Below are 16,827 nucleotides of genomic sequence, written 5' to 3'. Positions count from 1 at the left end.
CTAATTCTTATTCTTATTTATTTATTTTATTATTTTTTGATAAACATTGTTCCAATTATTATGTAAAACAGTTTTATATTATTATTTAATTATAAATTATTATTAGCATAATTTTTAAAATAATTATCATAAAAAAACTTAACTTACCTAATGAATTATGATTGAAAGATGATATAAATTTGCTTTTCACTGTCAGAGTGTATATAGCTATTTTCTTTTTCTTTTGTGTGTGTGCGTGAATATTCACGGAAAAGTTTATTTATATATTTTGAAAAAATCTTAACTAACAAACCACTGGACAGTCTAGTAACAGACTTGAAGTAATTTACACAAGACATTAGATTCTAATCTTATTGTCGTTATAGTAAAAAAAATTAAGAAGTTCGTGAATCATGTCATTGATGACTAATTTTAAATGTAATAAAAATAACTATTAGTCTCCATGAAAGGGTATTCGATGAGTTTATACACTGAACCACAGTTATGATGAGTAAATAATTTTATATATGGGGAAAAAAATCAACCATCCATATCAATTTTTTAATTTTGATACGAGTATAATTAAAGAAATTAGGTAATTTAGTTAGTAGCATTAGTAAGTATGTGTGGGCAAACTTGGCCGTGTATGTGTATGGGAACAGAGGGAGGGAAGAGAAATAAGAAGAATGGTTGGAGACATAATAAAAATAATTATAAGAAATAAAAAAAAGTAAGTATTATTTTATTATCTGGTCAGAATTTATTATTATTACCAATCAATGACATGTTTATCAAGTCATGTGACACAAGCCTGTCGGCATGCAGAGTCCTGCCTCACACGTTTTAAATACCTGCTCAAAAATAAAAATATCTCGGTCATATCATACTTTTTGTTACCAATATTTTTTTTAATATTTTGTTTCTTCCATTCAATTTTTTCATTATTAACGAACGTGGTCACCAATTCCAATAATGTACGTTACACAATATTTAAATTAATTAAAAATGTGTAAATAAAATAAAAATAATAAAACAAATTCAAATAAAAAATAATTCCGAGTCGACGGAATTCATTAATTACTAATAATAAATTCAGAACCTACTTTTTTTATTTCCTACCAATATATTTAATATGCCTCCAATCATTCATCCACAAATTATCAAATCATAGGGTTATACCATTTTTCCCGGGGAAATGAAACATCTTTCCCGCCCTAAAAATAGTAAAAGAAGACAAATAGTCATAAAAAAGGAAAGGAAAAAGATTAGTTGAACATCGCTTTCGGCGAGTGTTGGCCAGAATTAACATTTGACATAACTAGCAATAATTTTTATCTTTTAAGTGATTTAGAATTTAAATTTCAATTGATTTAAGTATAGTATAAATTATATTAGAAAAGAATAACCATATTTTTTATCCTGAACGTTTTCACTTTTAGTCTTTTTTAACAAAAATTAACTATGCGGGAAGCGGTAGAAACATATTAAACAAATTATGGCGGCTAGAAACCCCCACAATTATTTTTCTCCTCTCATTGCTCTCCCTTTTCAGATCCTCTCCTCGATTTGCAAACGCTCATCAAATCTCAGCATCACCATCACCAAACCTGTAATCGAAGCAGAAATTCCAAAAATCCCAGCATCAACATCACAAACTAACAACAACAGTACAATATTTAGGATCAAGAAGCCAAAACTAGATTCCGCGATGGTCGTTGATTGTGTGCAAGAGAGTCATGTCGAGAACATGGGAAGGTGATTGTGGGTGCGGCGTTGCGACAGCTAACAGATCGGTGGCCGCGGAGTTGCGACTGCTAACATATGGGCGACCGGGGCGTTGCGGCGCAAGTCCATTATGCTCACTCTGCGTTTTTCTCCGAACTTTTGCCTCGTTCTTGAAATTCTTTTCCTTTCACTCATTGCAGGTTAGATGAAGAGAGGAATCCCAATTAGTTTAAAACTGGAAGTGATTGCATAAAAAAAAAAACAGAAAGTGACAAACTAGTGCTTCCAAATATACGATTATCACAAACCCACTCAATCTGGGGTCCTTTTCAGATGTGATTCATTCCCATCTCATTTTTTTTTTTATTTCCAGCCAACAATTCCTTTTCTTGTTTTTTATTCTCTCTCTCTCTTTTTTTATCTCAATCACACCAACGTGCTGTCGTGCTATATGGCTGCTCCTCTAGCAATCATCTTCATAATAGCTTTAGCCATTTAGCCAAATATCGACAACTTTCAACAGCCAGTCTAAAATCCGTTCTTCTTCGTTCATAATCTTTAGAAATTTTCAATCAGTTGTTGTTGTTTAAGGTTTAGATCTTTGGTGAATTTAATCATTGGATATGTGATAATATCGCTTATGAGGAATGGAGCAAAGGAAAAGATAAGGTTTCTTATACAGCAAAGCAAAGGCAGTTGTGTATTCTTAGGATAAGGATACGGATAAGGATAAGGATTCTTAAACTAAGCAGGTGAATCCTAGTGTCTATTTTATTAATTCATAAACCTTGAGTCTAAAATTTTACTTGAAAGGAATCAAATTCCTTCATATAGTACTTGAGCCAACCAGATGTTTTGATTAATGAGTTTAAAATAAAAAAATAAACAATTAATTACTTCAATTTGTGAAAAATTTAAATAAAAGATCTAATTTAAATAGTATATTTAGAAAAATAACTTAATTGTAGCAGTAAAAAAAGTTAAAGATTAAATTTAAAATAAAAATGACTAAGAGATTAAAATCTTACATGAACCACAGTAAATAGAATAAAACTACAATGAAGTTAATTTTATACTCTACCTTAATGGCATGTCCCACTTTTTCATTTCCTAGCTATATATGTGATACCGGGTGAAGGCGTGATAGATGCATTGGGGCATGCTTTTAATTTCCTAGATCTCCCAAACAAATTGTAGCATAAGTCCCATGGCCAAAGAGACTAGTGTTGTTTATCTATATCCCAGCAAATCACAAGTTTGGGGTGAGAATTTTGATCATAAAAAACTTGTAATAACAACACTAGCTGCTAATGGAAAGAAGGAGGAGAGTAATGGAGCACCTAATGACACATATCCTGCGTTTCCCGGGTGGTATGCTGATGTTTCCTGGCCAGGTAACTATTTCTTTCCAAGTCAATTACTTTCCTGATTTAGTATATTTATATTATATGATATCTACTTTATTTTAGATTTTCATTTGGTGCTTTTTTTTTGGTCGGTGATTATTTTAATACATCATTAATTGAAAAGAAGGGATGGTGTAAGAAGTGTAACAACAATAACTAATACCATATTATAGCTAGTAGTAACATTCTGTATTATTAATTATCACACCAACAATGTACAGGAGAAGCACACACATATAAAATAGAAAAGATTCTATTCCACGGGAAATCAGAATTCCAAGAGCTTCTTGTATTTGAGGTACCTTGTTCTTTGTTACCATATTCCATACTTTTATAATCATTTGATTTGTTCATATGTTTTTGTTATTATTTGATTTTATTCTAACTTTTCCTAACCCTTTCATTCATCATTTAGTCTCTATAGTGAATGGGTTACTATATAGGCACAATCTCTTGTATCTGGTCATGTATATTATCACATTAATACAAATTGGAAGTAGTTTGTGTACTTTTTCTCTTATAATACTGTCATTTGTTCAAGAAATGTAGGATGATCTACGTCTGTCTGCAAAATTATTTTATTATTAAATATTGATGACATCCCTGAGTGATGTAAATTGTGCAGTCTTCTAGACAAGGCAAGGTTGCAATTCTTGATGGGCATATCCAGCTGACAGAAAACGATGAATTTGCTTACCAAGAGATGCTCACTCACCTTGCACTCTGTTCCATTCCAGATCCAAAGAAGGTTTTCTCTTCACTCATTCTATTCCTAATACGCGAAGTGAAAACCTATTTAATGGAAATAGAAGCATTTGTGAAATAACACAGAAAGAAAGACTAATGTGACTTCCAAATTTGTTTAAACATTTTTTACAGGTGCTGCTTATTGGAGGGGGAGATGGTGGAATTCTTAGGGAAATATCACGCCATTCTTCTGTTGAGCATATTGATATATGCGAACTAGACCAAATGGTCATTGATGTAAGTCTTTAACTTAACATTCCTTAGTGAAATTTGACTGAAATGAATTTATAAATAAAAAGAACCCCTCTCAAATTATAGTCTTGGAACCATGCGAGTTTCTTATGCGTTTACATATACAGGTTTATTCGGAGTTTTTCCCGGATATAGCTGTTGGTTACGAGGATCCCCGAGTGCATGTTCATATCAGCGATGGTAAAAAGTTAAACCACTTGCTTTTAACTTGCATAACAAACCACACGTGTTTGAATAAGTTATGTTCTTTATACAACGAAGTTTTATGATAGTTTCTGCACATGAAAGAAAAACAGGAGATATAGAAGAGGAATGTGTAACAAGATAGGCGCTTAGCTGAGAAATAGAGAAAAAACATGATTGTGTAGAAGTTGTTGCGAGTTACCAACTTTCTAACAAACACATGCAGGAGTTGCGTTTATCAATTCTGTTCCTGAGGGCACTTACGATGTCATTATATCGGATGCTTTTCCAGCAATGGGTAAGAAAAACTTTGTTTCTGTTAAATACCAATTTAAAATTGCAAGTGTAGTGAGAAAAAGAGTAATTGGGAGGGAGACATGATGAAATTCCATTTGATGCAGGGCATAGTGCTGATGTTCTTGCTGATGAATGCTTCTTAGAATCAGTAGCAAAGGCTCTTCGACCCGGAGGAGTGTTCTCTGCTCCAGCAGACAGCCTGTGGCATAAGAACTTTGTGGTTGCAGACACCATAGCAAATTGCAAGAAGATATTCAAAGGCTCCGTTAACTATGCTTGGACCACGGTTCCTACATATGCAAGGCATTTCTTATCTAACTATATGTTTACTTTTCTAAATTTTATATATTAAGAGAAGCTTTTGGTAACAAGTGTTTCTTTGTTTTTGTTTACCAGTGGGGTGATTGGATTCATGCTTTGCTCTACGGAGGGTCCACCAGTGAACTTCAAACATCCAATAAATAAATTGAATCCAGAGAAAAATGGGGTGGCAAAGGGACCTACTAAGTTTTATAACCCAGAGGTAATCTTTCAGATCACTTGCTTGTTTTGCTTTATAAGAATTTAAATTTATTCCTATCTTGCCTTTTATTTTTGTTACTACTTCAGATCCATGCTGCTGCATTCTGTCTGCCTTCTTTTGTGGACAAGGTTGATTGATCCAACAGACATTCATAAATGACTCGGTAGCATTAAGGAATTGCTGTTAGTTACCCTTTGTTTTTGCTGTGTCGTTCTGCATATTTATGATATTATCCTTTTATTATGTTATTTAGTTTTATTTTATATTCCCTAAAATATTAGATGTTACACACGTGTATGATTATCATCTAATGTAAGGTTTGCACCTATTGAGGTATCAATGAAATGAAATCTGAAATTTAGTTTTTTCTCTTTAGCTTTAATGGTGTTTTTTTAGGAGTAGAGTGGTGTAGACTTTGCATCCTAACAATTTATTTTATGGGTAAAAGGTTGCACATGCAAAACTACTTCAAGTTTATTTATAACAATGAGAAGTTGATAACCTGCCAAGTTGTTTCTTAATTGTTACTCCTGATTATCACTCAACATATAATTTATAAAAGGTTGCGCATACAAAACTATTACAAGTTTATTAACGCCTACAAGAGAGGTACATTATAACATGGAGTTAAATATCAAAAGAAGAACACATCTCTAACAGGGTAAACACTGTTAGAGAGGAATTTGACTTGTATCAAGATCTTTTGGGGACATGGACATTATACACAAACCGTAAGGTAAGACGACAAAATATATATAGCTTAAACTTGATCCAATATATCTGTATTGCACACTATAAGCAATATAAGAAATCTATGGACATCATAACTTGTTAATATTAATTGCAAAAACAAAAACCTGTTGAGGTAGGAAAAAACAAGCTGCCAATTAAGCAAGGACCAATTTAGAGGGTGGATCTATTTCAGAGGCTCGCAATAGGTTGTATTTTTCACCATTACCCCAAAGAAATTAGCAATGAATGACGAGCCGAATGCTGGGGTTGGTAAATATTTCTACTCAAATCAATTGTACCATAAAATAGTACCAGTGTCATATCAATTCAATGGTTACGCGAAATTCCAATGCTTTAATCTCCTTTTACAAGGATGCAGCCCTTGCATATTAGCAATGTCATGAATTCTGCAAAACAAAAAGATTCCAACATTGGAGATTCTCATCCATTTTCTCTCTTAAATTGTAGTCTCTAGTTAGCGCCGAATAGTAATTAACCCAACAATGGTATTTTAATGTTTCTTTACACCGCTTATGGCAGTTCATTTTTTATCCCAAATTCCAGCATTTATGACCAAATACAGTACAAATGCAAAAACAATGTACTAGATCTAATACACGTTATATTTCTTCTCGATCCCTTTCTTTGATAATCCCCCACTATATTTCTTCCTCTTTTGTGCTTAGGCCTCATTGTTTAATACCCCCGTCCCCTCTCTTCCCGCCCCAAAATTGAATAAATAAAGGAGCTATATTGAATTACTGTAGAGCTCATTGAACAAGAATTTACTCTGTGAAGAAAGGACCTACAAGAAATTTGAAGATTAAAATGTGGCAAGAACCACTAATCGGAGTACTGTATCATTTCAAAAAATAAAATATGGATTCTTTACTCAATCATTAACTCGATTAAATAATGCAGTTTAAAATAATCCCGTGAAATAAAGATAATAAAAAGTGAACATAATGACTGATAAATAAAATGAGCACTTTACTACAGTGAATCCACTTTCCAAGTCAGCATTTACAGAAAGAAAAGCAATAGAACAAATGTTATAGAATATTCTATAGCAAAAGAGGACTTCATTATAACTATAACCTGTAATAAAATCCAATCTCATATCAGAAAAAGTCAAATCACGACCACTCAGAGACTCTGGTGACTCATTTTTTTTGGAAGAAATGAAACCCCCTATTTTTATTAGTTAAGCTGCACAGTTACACAGATGGGAAGTATTTATTTAGGTTGAAAGGCAGTGAATAAAACTCTTCACTTCTTGTGTCAGTCTTGAAGGAACGGTACTTGTCCCACCAATGTTTTCCTCTATCTTTCCTAATAGCAGCTTCCTTCTTGTGTAGTGTGTTGTCCAAGAAATATGCCACACAACCCGCAACAAATGCTTTTGATTGGAATGGGACATTGATTATATCATTGAACTGAAAAGCACATAAAATTGTTAGTGTACGTGAATTCATGACAAAAGCTAATAACAAATTCAAGGTTTTTTTATACATCACAATATCACATCCATAGTTCATAGTTCCATACCCATCTTGCTTTGGTGTGAACTGGACCATAACCATTAATTGCTGTGTACTCATTGAAGTACTGTGACACAGACAAGCCCATGAAGATGGAGTAGCCTAATACAAATATTGTTCTAAAACTGTTGAGGTTGCAGAATTGAAGAAAACTTAGACCTCCCGCTCCTACAAAAAAGGAATGAAAGTGGAGCATTACATTTTACATGCTGTTTATTGTGAGTATCAAAGTAAACCAAAAGTTTGAAACTGTCTTATGATTATATCTTAAATGAGGCATACCAACATAAGCGAAGAACAAGCAGTACAGTGCGGCAACAATTGGAGGTGGAATGGATGCAAAAACGGCTCCAAATTTCCCTACACAGTAAAGAAAAATTAGCAAGAGTTGATGAGAATAAGTGCACTAGGTTAAGGCAAACTACATATTCAAAATTACAAGCACTGCACTCAGCTTCATCTTCAACTCACCCAGAATTGAAAAGAAAATCATAAAACCGGCAGATATTTGCACCACTCTTCGACTGCCAACACGAGTTAAAGCCAAAAGACCAGCATTTTCTCTATATGGAAACCAAACAAATACCTCATCAAACAAGGAAGTTGTTTCCTCTAAATTGAAGCAGCGTATACAAACAGAATAATTTCAGTCTTACACAGATACAGAGGATCCATTGCCAGTTCCAAACAATCCTGATAATAGAATGCCAACTCCCTGAAGAGAAGAAACAAAATGCAAAATCATCAGTATAATCAATCTACTTTAAATTACCATTATTTTTAAGGATTAAATTTAGATCAAGTTCCTTATATCTTTGTCATTAAATTCATAAATAAATAATGATGTGATAATTTTTTCTTATTCAGAAACATTTTTAATGTAGGCTATTTAATGTTGAAAAATACCTTCACATGCTATTGTTTGATTTGAAAATTAGATGGCAAGGAACTTGATTTAAGTTTTGTTCTAAATGCAAAAAAATTACTTAAGATATTTATATGCAGAAGTATTAGCTAATTTGTACCTGCCAACCGATGCCGCGACTAAGAATAGATGGTGGTAATGGTGTTGCACTTGCATACCGATAGACAGCAATGAAAGCTCCACTGGACTGCTTGTAACAAATGACTCGTGAATATATAAATTAATTCTAGTGAAGCAGTACGATTCAATAATAATGCAAACTAGCAACTGTATAACACTAACTGAATTAAGCACTAGTATAAAATGGAAGCCAGATAATCTCAGTCAGTATGTCATCAAGCAAGTAGTAACACTACCATGTGCAGGGCCAAAATTTAGTGAAATATGTATTAATTATTACTACTTCCATCAGTGAACTGCATAAAAAAGTATTGCACTGGTTTATATAGCTGATAAACTAAGAAAAAGAATTTAGATCAATCTTCCCCACCCCCACCCTTTTGGTTCCATTGCCTTATATTATCCTTCCAGACATTCATTAACATACCAACCATAGTCTCCAACCTAAATTACCACATTTATGTAGTAATTATTTTCATATTGTTGCTAAAGTTATCTTATAAAGCCATTATATACATTTAAGTGGTTAACAGTACCAATATGGTTCCCAATTTTTAACCTCCATTCAAGAAAACCAAATAAGCCATTTTCTACATATGCCAAACTACTGATAAAATTTCTCTCAGGGTTAAAATCCTGACTTCAGTACTATATGCTTCTTCTAAGGGAGCAGAGAAAAAAAATCTATTATGATGCTAAGCTACAAGATTTGTAAAATTTATTTTAAGAAAGCCAGATAGTTTCTCTAAAGATCAATTGTATCCAAAAAAAAATAATACTGATATGATATCCTAAATGTCTAGCTGCAAAGCTCTTATAAAATACACAGAAGAGACAGGAAATTATGAATATAAAAGCTAAGAGAATAAATATAAATGTATTACATAGGAAGGATGATACCAATTAATTAATAAATAAAAGGAATTCTTGTTCCGAATTAAAATTAGATAGAAAAGATCTAAAGAAAGAAATTACCTCTACAAGAGCAACAAAGGATGCCATCATCATGGCAAAAGCTTCACCTGCATCAAATGTAGGTGCTCCCCATTGAAATGGATATGGAACTCGTATCCTGCAAACCCAAAATACATGTTGAATACTTCCCCATAAGTTTCAAGTCACAAGACTATGATTAAATAGTAAATTATCAGTGAATAATAAATTAATATCTCAAGGATGCAACAGAGTCCTGCATAAAAAGGTTCTTCACATTCAAAACTACAATCAGATGGTAATCACAAGGCTAAATCAAAGTCAAAGCATCTTGAGGTTCTTCACATTCAAAACTCGGATGTGAAATTTCACCAAATCAACTAAGAGGGGTCTCACCAGATAGCCACAAATCCAAAAGGCACCAATCATAAAAATTTAGTATACTTAAACAGGAAATCATAAGAATAAATCCCCATAACCCCCCAAATCCGCAGAAGGTACATTTTTAAATTTTATGAAGCAATCACATAGACATAAAATATTATAGTGAAAAATCACACCCCAATTTATAGTGAAAAAAAAATACCATTTAGAGTAAGTAGTCAATGAAGTTCCACTACTAACCATGGGGCAGATTCTATTAAACCAGCTCGATCTGTGCGACAGGTTGACTGTGTTTTAGGTGCAGCATGATTGTATGCCCCTCCTACAGTGAGCAGGTAAGCATATAACCACACAATTGCAATTGTAAATAAAACAGCGAACCGATCAAAGACATGTTTTCCTGCATGTAGCACATGGGGTACAAACTGCATGAAAACCAATAACTGTCATTTAAAAAGTTTCATAAAAGCCATCATGCCATAAAAAGTAAAGAAATCAAGTGAATAAAATGAACTGAGATCATGATGCTAAGAGTTTTTGACACTCTAAAGAACTCTACCTGTGAAACAAATACTAGTAATATAAGCTCTGGCAGTCCAATCTCTATACATTTAGCAACCTACACACAAGCCTGGGATCAATATTGAATTCTTTTAATATATTAGCTTTGAACCCAAGCAATTTAAATATGTACTTACCCCAGGAAAGCCCAACTCATAAAGCCCAAAACCAACAAGAGATACCAAAGGAACTGCTGAAAGTGGACTCAAGAACCTGAAGAAAGAAGTTGGACTTACATCACTTGGGAATATTACACTCTATTGCAGGAATGGTAAGTTCTTTTGATCTATTCAGTTCACAGGGACTACATTGTTGATACAAATTACATCGCACAAATCACTCCAGCATGTCAGTATAATATGTACTTCAAACAATTTCAATTCAGAGTAACAACTGACAATGAGCATACATGGCAAAACAGGCCCTGAATCTAGATTACACATTTCAATTCAGACATTTTTCAACCACATATGAAGACCATGAAAATATAATGCAGCCACTTACTAAGAACCTGAGACCAACCTTGCAACATTACGCCAAAGGCCACTAAAGCCTAGTACTATTTGAAGAGTTGAAGCAACAATAAGAGCACCTTGGGTTGCCCGCATTATCCTCTTGAATTTCTGAGTAGAAGAAAAAATAAAGCCAAAAGTCGGAGGAAGAAAGTGATAAAACTGCTCATGTGCACCAAAAAAACAAAATAGAGATAAAATAATTCCATCAAATAAGCATCAGGATCCAATGTCATATTCAGCTCCGTGATTTAAAATTACACTCTTTCTTTCTTATATAAATTGTCTCCTTGTAATTAAAAGGTATGCCACAAGCAAACCAGGAACTGAACCCAAGACCGTAGTCTTTGCACAGTTGTAATGCATTGATTAACCCAACCCTCATTAGAAAACTATGCTCTTATTATTTCAAATAGAATAAATTTGCTAAAAATTGATGCAGAATACAAATCATGTGGAAGCCTCTGCTTAGCAAGCATATCAACCACACACAATTTATAGAAAGGAATTGTTCCAGTAAAAGACCTCTATAGGATCTGGCTCATCGCTGAATCGACCAGAAAGAATAATAGAGATTGTTGTTGCAACATAAGTATAAGAGCCTCCAATTACTGCAGGCAATCGAGTTCCAAACAGAGTTTGCAGCAATGTGTTAATTCCAGCGACAAAGAGTAGAGTTTGGATAACTTTTGCCTTCTCCTCCTGCAAAAAATGGACTTTCAATTTTCTTCTTTTTTTATACGTAATAAATTTTGGCTAGGAGAATAGTGCAACTTCAATCAAATGGTTGGATAACCCTTTCAAAATTATTCCATTTGAAATTTAATATGGTATCTTAAGTATATTTAATTTGTTAATGCTTACATTGCCACCTCCCATCTGGGGAACAAGAGCAGTGGGAATTAGCACAGTTGTACCCAGCATCACAAGATAATGTTGAAAACCAAGAAGTATGGCCTCAGCTGCATCAGAATTGCACCAAATTTCTCATCAAATTAAAGAAAGAAAAAGAAAAACCGTATATCTTGGTCATATTTTCAACAACATAAGCCCAGGGAAGTAGTAGTAGTTACTTAAATTTCAACAAATTGACGTGATGTCAGAATACAGCATTTAATTTATCCATAACACCCACATTGTTCAATCAAAAGTTGTTGAGAGTTGACTGCAGGCAGTGTTACTTACAAAACGCTCCAAAATTTAATAAATGAATAATAGTTTCTTGATCAAAAAAGAAAATAAACATATTTAATCAGTAAAAAATTTTAAAATTATAAGTTTATAACATCAGGAGCCATAAATAGAATTAAAAGAACTATCAAAAAGTCTATAAAGTACCAAGCCCGGATCAGGAAATAGTCACAACTTACAAATGGGAAAAATCAAAGGTTCCAATCCAATTAGTGCCACAGGTAAAAAAAAAACCTTCGATTGCATTTTCATAAATTAGAACCCCAAGTCCCTAAGATAAACAAAAATAATAATAATTAAATTCAAAGTTCAAAATTATGAGGCATGGCCAGTGAATTAAACAACCAATTATTCTTTCCCCCTGATCTCCCTTAGTTTCCTCGACATGCCTTCTTAAACATAAAATTAAAATCGGTTAAATAATAAGTTTTATTTTTCAGCAGAATATTTTTGTCACGTCAAAGCACCTAAAAGGAAAGAATTTACCGAAAGCCACTTTCAATAATTAGAAAAAAAAAAAACAAACAAACAAAAAAAAATAGACAGCACGCGCAAACAAATATGTCAGAATCTCAAAACATGCTTTACGAAAGATAACAGAAGAATCAGGTTCAAAGTTAAGAGCACAGAGAAACGGAATCTATGATGAAAAAAAAAAGAAAAACAACTCACGCCATGGAGGAGGACTCGTAATGCAGTAAGAAACATTCGGTAGCTGATCCTTCGGTGGATGTGGCTGTGGCTCATCGATCTTAGGTGCTGGAGCTCCACCACCTCCTGCCATATCTCTCTTTCTTTCACAGTGTTAGAAATACCAATCGGAATTCTAAAGGAGACGAGAGAAATCACACGCACTCTCAGCAAGGAAATGAAGGAATCAATGAATCAAAACGCAAATCTGAAACAAAATTACAAAACACACTCTAAAAAAGACTCAGCTACCTAAAAATGAGTGGCTATATTGAACAGAAGAAGAAAATAAAGGGAAAAGTGATAGAGTAGCTGTGAGTATGAGAGTACGTACTAGAGACTAGAGAGTTCCCTTTGAGTAAGTAATAGTTACGACAATAATTGTGAAGTTTAAGAAAAGAAAGATGGGGAGAAATTACAAAAGCACCTTTTAACGATGTTTGAGGGAGCAAAAACAAGGGGACTTTAAAGTCAAAAACTCAGGTACCCCACACCAACCACGAAATAAATGGAATAAAAAAAATGGTTTGAGCCAGTGAAAAAGAAGAATGAAAACCCAGACGGTGGTGGTGTTATAGGGTAGTGTAGGCTGTAGAGTGAAGAGTAAAAGAGACAAGGAAACGATAAACGCGAACACGGAATGAACTAAACTAGAGTTTCTCTCTCTCTCTTCCGTCACTTTCTACCAGATACCAGAGTCCTTCTCTCTCTCTCTCTCTCTCTCTCTCGGAGTATGCAATGTATGACCACGGGTTAGTTACACAGTTCTAGTAGAATCGTATTTTCATATTCATATACCTCCAATTTTACTTTCCGACAATTTTTTTTCCCTGTTGTCGTTCGGTTGCGACAGTGGCATATGACCGCGCCAAGTATAAGCAAAACCGAGGTTCGTGTCATGATGGTAATGATTTGAGAATAACTCTTTTATACAATAAATGATTATCGTTATTACATAAGAAAAGAAAAAGTAATAATATAAATATTACTCCAATAATAATAAAAATGTATTGTGAAATCTTATTAATTGTTTAAACAATGATGAATAATGAATTTATTATTCGTTAAAGGAGGTGAATACTGAATACTACTAACACTTATGCGAGAGTGGGGGACAAAGATCGCTAGCAGCCCTTCTAAACGGCACTGTGAAACCAGCTAGAGTTAATGAACATTTTTAAATTTTAGTTGAGATTATTAATTCTTGCTAGAATTAGTAAAGTCTGCAGAGTTACGAGTTTGAAAATGTTTAACAAAAATAATTAAATTGGAGTTATGGTTGATAATTCATTCCAAAGAGTTGGACATGTGAACCAAAAATTGGGAGAGGTTTAGGTTGAAAATGTTGAAATGACCAATGGGGCGGGGAGAGGAAAGAGGATGATCACGTGGCGAATATTAGGGCACCCAAAAAACCTAAAACATAGGATAGAAGGGATTTATTAGTTTTTTAAGACATACTAGTAAGAAAAAGCAGTAAATTAAATGCAAAAGGAAAAACATGATTGAAGCGCAAGAGAAGAGAGTGAGAGGAGCGCCGACAAATGCTTATCCCCGTACTATGTTGCTTTGGCTGTCCCTTATTGACTTCCAACTGTCATCTTTAAAGTAACCATCAATAATAACAGTATACTACTAACAAGAGGAAAACAAAATATTTTACATTATTATTATTTAATCACAAATACTCATTAGAATAAATTTATTAAAGTTTACACTAAAAGTCTAAAATATCATAAATAGTATACCGATAATAATTTTAATTAATTAAGACGATAAAATAAAATTTACACTGAAGTTGAATGAATAATTGTACTGTTAGGCTTGAAGTTTGGGTTTTAGGTGAACGCAAATTCTATAACTTTTTTTTATTCGTTTGTTTTAAGTATGAGTGTTCACATACGGAAGAATTACTTAAATTCGAATTGATTGAAATCGATTTAAAGAATTTAAGCTGAATTAGTTATATATTTGAGTTAAAATTGAATTAAATTTATTTAAATTGTTTATGTACAGATTAGATTATGAATTTAAGTTGAATTAGTTATATATTTGAGTTTAAATTATATATATATATATATATATATATATATATATATAATTTTGAATTTTTTTAATATATATCGGGTTAAATCAAGCCCGTTACTGGCTTCTAGGTTAGATCACTGACTCATCACCTCAACCGGATCAATGACTAGACTAGGTTCCATAACTTTGTTTTAGAATATTATTTTGATGGTATTAAATGAATCAATTTTACTATTTTCAGATATTTGATAATATTGTGTTGATTATATTGGATATTTAGATGAATCATGATATAAAATAATAGTTATAAGAAAAAAAAATCAAATTTAAATAGATAACTCGTTGGCATTGTAAAAATCATACCAAACTAAATCGATCAAATTTGATTGAATTAAGTTTTAAATCTAGCCAAAATCGATTCGAAACGGCACACTAACACCACCTAGGTTTAAGGTTTATTTATTTTGGTATAAGTCTTTAAAATTTACTTTTTTTTAAAATTGTTTAAAAGATTATTCCACAGCAAAAATTTAAATAAGTTTAAAAATGTATGGAAACTTTGGAAAGAGTTACATAAATAACTTTATTTATGTTTGAAAGATAAACTTAAAATAGACGCATAAGGTTAAATTACTGTAAAATGAGATGAGTATGAATAGACATTTTAATGGTAAGAATTTCATCCTTATACTTCTTGTTAAACAAAAAATCATCTGCCCAATTAATTAAAATGTTACTTTTAGGTTTTAATTAATAATAACATGATTGTATGTTAATAGTGTATTTTTGAGGGTGTAATACACATTTTTATTATTAAATTAATTTTACAAATTTCTTTAAATCATTTGACTATTTTTCATTAATAATATTGGCATGAAATTTAATTAAATGGAAACGGAATATTAAATAATACACAATTAATATTTTAATAATAAAGTAAATTATATTAATTATCCCAAATATTTTATAAAATTACACAAACGTCTCTGTTTTTATCTAATCCTATAACAATTCTCCTTAATTTTTTTTAAAAAAATACAATGACATGTCATTATACATTAGACAAACCTCTCGTATAAAAGATGTTACTATAAATGTTAAAAAAAGTAGAAAAGATTTATATAATTTTACGAAATCTCGTGTATTATTAATGTAATTTACTCTTCATAGTATTGTTCAGCAAAAAATAATTCTAACAGACTAACAGTTGTAATTTTTTAAAAAAACATTTTGATTGTTTTCTGGATAATTTATTTACGTAAATCTCATCAAACAGCACCAAAAGTCAAAACACATAAAGAAAGTAAAAGCCAAACACTATCTTCCAAATAGCAACGTAGTAACACGGAAAGTGAAGCTCCTGCTATGCAATAGCGCACTAGCACCAAACTTTGTTACTGTACAAGGAATCTTGCAAGTAAGTGAAAATCTAGGAGTATATTATAAGAAACATTGCTTATAATAAATATCGGATATTTTTTGTGTTTTTAATATAATAAATATTTTAATATATATATATAATTTTATTTTTCCTTTCTGATACAACAGACAACCCTAATAAAAATATTTCAATAACCGCTTGGCCTAAAAATTTGCAAAACAAGAAAAAGGTCATGCACAAAAGTTTTTTTTTTCCTTTTCCTTTTTCTTTCTCGTTAGTTGTCCTTTTATCTGGACTTGGATACGTTGTCGCGAGAGTTGAGTTAAGGAAAGGCGTGGCAATGTGGAGTGACATGCATGAAGATGCCTTTATGATCAAGTCAGAAAGTGAGGGGCATATTTTTAGTTCATTGTGGGTTCTTCATTATCTCTATATGCTCTTGATGAATTTCAAGTGTGGAAAGAGAATCAACTGGAGTCACCCTTCAAAAGTCCCTCGTCTTCGTCTTCACTCTAGAAAGAAAAATCACAGACTGAATCTTTCCTACGTAGATCCTGACCGAACTAGGTACGTGTTGTTGCCATCATTTATTTCAAAATTAAAATTGATGTTATATTAATTAATAAACTTACATAATTCTATTATTTGATATGTATATCAATAAGTTGTTACGTTAGTTTGAGTTTGTGTAAAAAAACACTATTGATTCGAATCTTA

General features: G+C 32.3%; 2 protein-coding genes across 5 annotated transcripts; one reads left to right on the top strand and one right to left on the bottom strand.

Moving 5' to 3' along the window:
* The first annotated feature begins 1,524 nt into the window (after positions 1–1,524).
* Positions 1,525–5,487, top strand: LOC114391877 (spermidine synthase-like). 2 transcript variants are annotated; one of them, XM_028352870.1, is made up of 10 exons: positions 1,525–1,904; positions 2,819–3,098; positions 3,332–3,408; positions 3,736–3,858; positions 3,990–4,094; positions 4,217–4,289; positions 4,519–4,590; positions 4,694–4,892; positions 4,986–5,112; positions 5,199–5,487. In XM_028352870.1, exons 2-10 carry the CDS (start codon positions 2,912–2,914, stop codon positions 5,247–5,249), a joined length of 1,014 nt encoding a protein of 337 aa, XP_028208671.1. In that variant the 5' UTR covers positions 1,525–1,904; positions 2,819–2,911; the 3' UTR covers positions 5,250–5,487. The 2 variants fall into 2 exon arrangements, with proteins under 2 accessions (XP_028208671.1, XP_028208670.1); XM_028352869.1 differs by lacking the exon at positions 1,525–1,904 and having other exon boundaries at positions 2,800–3,098.
* A 1,314-nt stretch (positions 5,488–6,801) lies between these two features.
* On the bottom strand, positions 6,802–13,440 carry LOC114391875 (nucleobase-ascorbate transporter 6). Of its 3 annotated transcripts, none has more exons than XM_028352866.1 (15): positions 13,036–13,440; positions 12,684–12,909; positions 11,685–11,782; positions 11,346–11,522; positions 10,831–10,931; positions 10,446–10,521; positions 10,307–10,366; positions 9,988–10,172; positions 9,406–9,502; positions 8,411–8,497; positions 8,042–8,100; positions 7,857–7,948; positions 7,668–7,745; positions 7,393–7,553; positions 7,062–7,280 (listed from the first exon to the last, which is right to left on the bottom strand). In XM_028352866.1, the coding sequence occupies exons 2-15, from the start codon at positions 12,793–12,795 to the stop codon at positions 7,062–7,064; spliced, it is 1,602 nt and encodes a 533-aa protein (XP_028208667.1). In that variant the 5' UTR covers positions 12,796–12,909; positions 13,036–13,440. The 3 variants fall into 3 exon arrangements, with proteins under 3 accessions (XP_028208668.1, XP_028208667.1, XP_028208669.1); XM_028352868.1 differs by having other exon boundaries at positions 12,684–12,801; XM_028352867.1 differs by having other exon boundaries at positions 6,802–7,280; positions 12,684–13,439.
* Between the last annotated feature and the right edge of the window lie 3,387 nt (positions 13,441–16,827).

This window comes from Glycine soja, chromosome 17, assembly GCF_004193775.1.
Source record: "Glycine soja cultivar W05 chromosome 17, ASM419377v2, whole genome shotgun sequence".
NCBI lineage: Eukaryota > Viridiplantae > Streptophyta > Magnoliopsida > Fabales > Fabaceae > Glycine > Glycine soja.
Note: the sequence above shows the minus strand (reverse complement) of the source record. Positions and strands in the feature narration are given on the sequence as shown.